This window comes from Sinocyclocheilus rhinocerous, unplaced genomic scaffold (assembly GCF_001515625.1).
Source record: "Sinocyclocheilus rhinocerous isolate Xijiao unplaced genomic scaffold, SAMN03320098_v1.1 scaffold1632, whole genome shotgun sequence".
In the NCBI taxonomy this organism is placed as follows: Eukaryota; Metazoa; Chordata; class Actinopteri; order Cypriniformes; family Cyprinidae; genus Sinocyclocheilus; species Sinocyclocheilus rhinocerous.
In genome coordinates this window covers 26,077-31,861 of record NW_015670978.1, presented here as the reverse complement: position 1 = coordinate 31,861, position 5,785 = coordinate 26,077, and the positions used below count along the sequence as shown (strand labels likewise).

Here is a 5,785-nt window from a genome sequence, read left to right as displayed (position 1 = left end):
AGTTGGATTCCTCGCTCCGTGGGCTGTTCTCGTGGTAGTGTTTAGCAGTGCTCCCCTTTATCAAAGGGTTGCCTATGAGCACGCTACTCCTTTCTGAATTCGGAGTTCTCCTCTCACGTGAGAGTTGAGTTCTCGGTTTTCCCAGAGCACCTGGAACCGGCAACATCAGGCGAACTAGGCCCTTCCTCTGCCTCACTGGTGTGCTAAGTTTTTGGCTAAGCTTGCAGTACGCTTACTCTTCTGATTTCTAACGAACATGCCCTCTCGACTGAGAGCTGGGTGTGTTGCTCCCTCAGCTAGGTAACATACTGCTAGCCATTCCAGCATTTTACCATAGATTGAGCTGATGGCTTCTCGAACATTTTATTCTGGTGATGTACCATTTCCATCTATGGGCTGCTCTTTCAGAGTGCCACGAGAGCCCCTTAGGACGGTATCTTTAAAATCCATGTTATGGTAAAGTGACGTCATGGGCTGTCTCCGGCCAGCATGTTGTTGGTGTTTTTTGAATGTATGCTTCAGACACGGGTCACGACGAGGTGTTCCCCATAGCAACCCCTAGAGGACGCAGTGTCTCGTTCCCTACTCAGAGAACCATGGTTACATAAGTAACCTGAGATGGTTTAGATCAACAATACATGGATTTTTTTCAGGCATGTGTATATACACAGACGCAGGGCCATCCTTAGAGGGTTGCAACTGGTGCGGCCGCACTGGGCCCTGCGGCGAACGGACTGAGCGGAGCGGATCGCATCGCATCAAATCAAGAGATTGATGCTTGCTTATAGAACAGCCACAGATTCAGCACCCTCCAACTTCCACTCACTCTTACAAATCTACATCCCCTCCAGAAGCCTCCTCGTGGTACCATCACAGACAGGCACAAAATCACTTTCCAGAACATTTTCGTTCATCATTCCTGGCTGCTGGAATGATCTTCCCACACCCATCTGGAATGCTGAATCCCTTACAATTTTCAAGCGACAGCTCATCTCTTTCATCAACATTTGACTGCATCATAAAATAAAATAAAAAAAGCTTTGCTTTCTCTTTCCTTAATCCCTCCCTGTCTAGCTTGTACTAATCTGAACAATGTCTGAAACTTTGTATTACGAGCACTTCCTGTGTTTATTTGCCGCTTTATGATGAATCGCTTGTTGTATTCCTCAATTATAAGTCTCGATGGATAAAAGCGTCTGCTAAATGAATAAATGTAAATGTTAATGTGTGAGGGGAGCAAGATGGTTGCGTCCTGTCACTAAACGCCCAATCCCGTCCTGGGACTTAACGGTGGTTCTGGATGTGCTCTCGCAGCCTCCTTTTGAACCAATAGAGTGTATTGGTTTTGCAGCGTCTTTCTTTAAAGACTGCTTTGTTGTTAGCTGGCTGGTACATTCTGGCTGGGAGGGGCGCAGCCAGCAGTTTGCCGCAACACTCACTACAGCAAAGCGGGTGAGTAAATTAAACGCTTTGTCAGTACATCCTTCCTCGTGCAGTTTTCATCAGATGGATCGAAAGTTATACTAAGAGCTAAACCGGCATTTGTTCCTAAGGTCAGGGACAATACAGGAGCAAACAGATCTGTTGTACTGTTCTTTCCACCACCTTTTTCTTCACGAGAGGAAGAGCGGTTACACTGTTTATGCACGGTGCACCCTCTGCATTTTTACATGCAGAAGACGAGACTGTTACAAGTAATCAGCTCTTCGTCTCTTGGCCTGACAATTATAGGGGGACCCCTATTTCATGTCAGCGGCTTTCTCACTGGTGGTGGATGCAACTGTAATGTGTTACAAGGATGCAAATTTACAACCTCCATGGGCTTCGTGCTTACTCCACTAGAGGAATGACTACTTTCTGGTCACTGTTCAGGGGAGTTTCGATTCAGGACATTTGTGCTGCGTAGAGTTAGATGTGACAGTCATCTCTGGCTCCTTCAGTGTTAGGAGTGGGACCAGTGCCTGATATGTAATAACACTTCATTCAGGTCATTCACAAACATTTTTATAATTCAGTAAAAAGTAAACAGCTTTGTGCTTGTGTTCACTGTATTATATTATTAAGTACACAGTAAGTGTTTGTTGTGTCTGTACATACAGCATATCTGCAATACAGGAGTGGTCTATAGTGAGATACTGAATGGATGTTAGAAAGATAACGTTAGGTTACTTGCGTAACCCCTGTTCTCTGATAACAGAAGTGAGGCATCTCACCTCACTGGCCTTCCAGCAGACTGCACGGTGAAGAAGAAATGCGGAGAATGATGCAACAGCGGGCTGCAGTGGGTTATTTACCAGCGAGCTGGGACTCCCTGATCGCTGCAGCGATTGGTCTGTCAGTCTGACAGACGTGGTGTATTTGGTGATTATGCAGTTGGTCACGCCTGAGGTGTTCCTATAGTGAGATACCTCACTTCTGTTATCAGAGAACCAGGGTTACGCAAAATAACCTAATGTTTTGTTTTTAGATTTGTAATTTTAGGGCTTTTCACACTGCACTTAACCCTGGGTTACCGTAGTTAACACCGCTTTTAACCCTGGGTAAAGGAATGTTTCATACATGTCATTTACACTCTGGAGCAGGGTTAGCACTGCTTTTTGCATTGCAGTAAAATAATTTTACTCTGTGCTCTATATCTGCTCGTTGTCATTAAATTTACTGCATTTCCTAGCCAGACTTCTGCTCATATTTATTTATTATAGTGCTGTATAATTTCTACAGTTTAATTTAAAATACCTTACTATAATCATATCTGTTACAAAAAAAAAAATTCATACTTGAGGTTAAACCTTGTGTCTTCACTCTTAAAATTAACTGGATGATGCAAAGATTCGTTACTCTTCATAGACACACAGCTGGGCTCTGGTTCTGATTTCTTCTGGTGAACTGAACTATAACAGAGAGAGATTAAAGGAACACTAAGTACTTTCATGAACATGTCTCTCTGTGTGAGCAAATGTTACAATATCAGATGAAATAATGAAATAATCACATGATAAACACCATAACAAATATTTCAATTATGTCTGTTAATTAAATATTGTACCTGAAATGTTGTGGATGATCTATAGACTCGTCACTCTTCATAAACACACAGCTGGGCTCTGGTTCTGATCTCTTCTGATGAACTGAACTATAACAAAGAATACTTTGAATTACTGTATTAATATTAACTTTACATTTTTACTATGTTGATACAGAAACCATAAACTAAAGTTCTTTCATAGACTCTCTGCCATAATAACTAATATGAATACAAAAATGTGTTGTGTTTTTTTGTGAATATTTAGATCTGGTGACTTTGTTCATACATTATTTGTTTCGCTCATTTAAAATCATTATGGTCTCCTGTTGTGGGAAAATACTCACATTCATTTAAAAGTTGATGTATTTCACATATTTACAATATTTATTGGGGACTTACATGTTTAACAATTTGTTGTTAAGCATTATCTTATTATGTTTATGTTGAAATGTTATGAATTAAATTTTTACATTTCTATAATCTGCCTGTAAATGTTTGTATCTCAGGGGATACGTCGCACTTTTAGGGGTATAAATCAAGCTATTTTTTTTTACAAATAGACTCTGTGGTCTATAGACTTTCAGAAAATGTGTTCAATACTTCAAACTCTTAAATGATAATTTATTGTCAATCATTTAATAATTTATCATTTAGTTTGCAATACTGAATTTAGTTTTAGGTCAACAATACATTGATTTTTTCAGGCATGTGTATATAGACAGACGTATACATTTGTATCTATGAAATAAGATACCCAACAAAAACATATGTGCAAACTTTAAAAATTTACAAAATAAGTAGTTTGTTTTTGTTTAGTATTGTATCTCATACATCAGGTTATTATGGCTCATATATGCAATTCATTGCAATTCATTGATTATTGAGAGATACACAAATAAACCTTCCACAAAAGCCTGTTGTGTCATATTCGACATTTACTTTTTAACATGAAAAAAAATTACAAATGAATCTTTAACATAAAATTATAAATGCATAATCAAGAAAACCCAAGCAGGTTCAGCTCAGTACATGTTTATCTTTAATTATTACTAACTATATAAAAGTTATTCTTTACATTATATATATCATGAAAGATTTCACAGCAAAACTACGTACCTTGATAAAAAAGCATGAACTATCAATCAGAGAGCAGAAGGCATGTAGATTGCCTACAACAGGTTTATCAGCAAAGCTTTGATCATGTTAATAATTCACTAGACGTTTGTGTATCAAATATGATTCAGTAGGCTAATATATTCATAAATAGACATTATAATTTTTGTTTAAAACAATATTAAAACAAATGTTTACTGTAAGTTATGAGAGAATAAAATATTTTAAGAATGTAGCTAAAATGTTAACACACATTGCCAAACAATCTTTCTGTTTTCAACCAGTTTATTCCCGCAAAGGGGCGACGGGGATACAAACATTAAAATGTTTAGAAAAAATAAATGTCATGTTTTAAAAAAAAAAATACAAATAAATAAATAGCAATAAATAATTTTCTGATGTGTCTTTATAGTCCTGCTCTTTTTAGGGTTAATATAGTGTGTTTTCAAAGTACCTGCATCCTGGAGAAAGCTCTTGATCTCGGGGTGTTCGTGTGTCTTCCATGATGCAGCTGAACAGACAGAAGAGTGAGATCTCCAACACTTACTCTGGGTGGAAATGACAAACTAATCATTCAGCTGAACGGATCCTGAGAGTCGGAGAAACAGCAGAACGACGGTGGCGTTCACTCAAACACACAATGTTAGTCTTATGCGAACACAGATGCTGAAATGAACCACAGGCAACACGAAACAGCAACGAAACCACTTCATCTGCTTAAAAATAAGAGTATCAAACTCATATCAAAGAACACACTTCCTTCCGGAGGAATATGAAAGCGGAAGTCACCTGCAGCGTCGACTCACCTGCGCTTCCTCTGCCAGTGACGTCACACGCATTCTCCACGCCACATTAAAATAACACAGGATTTTCTACATTTATCAACTAAATGTTTTTATATATATATATATATATATATATATATATAAAACCAGACACCAAACCAGATATTTAAATGTTTCACTCGTTCTAAGACTTTATAATATAATATTAATTCATGATGTTCTGGGATTTTCCTTTTACGAGTAAATAGCATACATTATTATTTAGAAGTCGCGTTTGGTCTTGTACTGTGTCGCGTGCCTTGTCAGTGTCGTGCGCTTTGCTTGGCCATTTGTTGTGATAAACAGGAAAGTGTGTCCAGCTGAATTCAATTTGAGTTTTGTTAAACGAATAAAACAGAAGCTTCGTTTACCGCGGCTGCGGTCGTGTGCAGACCGAAGAGTGTAAAGACCGTGCGACTCCACCGGGCAGGACAGCGGCAAAGGATAAGTTTCGCTTTTTATCTCTCCTCTTTCCTACTACTTGTTTCACTTCTGTTCCAGTTTTTTATAACCATTTCTTACTATGTGTCAGTAAGTTGTTGTTATTTTAGCATGTGTGTTTGGCTCAGTGTTATTTTTTTAGGATTACTGATAAACTAATGTAGTTTGATTTGTATTAGTTATCTATTTTAGTTTTAGTTACAGTTGTAGTAATGTTGTCATTTTATTAGTTTTTTATTATGTCTATATAGGTTTTTTATTAAGTTTTAGTTTTATTTAATTTGAGTTATTTCAGTACTTCAACATACAAAATGGAAATGAAATAATATATATATACTGAATGTATTTATATATATATATATATATATGTACATGTATATGT

At 37.6% G+C, this 5,785-nt stretch overlaps 1 protein-coding gene across 1 annotated transcript in view; it reads right to left on the bottom strand.

Annotated features, from left to right (window-relative positions):
* Nucleotides 1-4,925, bottom strand: part of LOC107734407 (uncharacterized) — a 53,943-nt gene extending 49,018 nt beyond the window's left edge. The window contains exons 1-3 of the mRNA XM_016546359.1: nt 4,593-4,925; nt 3,047-3,133; nt 2,778-2,891 (exon numbers count right to left, since the gene is read on the bottom strand). Coding sequence (XP_016401845.1) covers nt 2,778-2,891; nt 3,047-3,133; nt 4,593-4,642 — 251 coding nt within the window. The 5' untranslated portion in view covers nt 4,643-4,925. The remainder of the gene's footprint in view (nt 1-2,777; nt 2,892-3,046; nt 3,134-4,592) is intronic.
* Nucleotides 4,926-5,785: the final 860 nt, after the last annotated feature.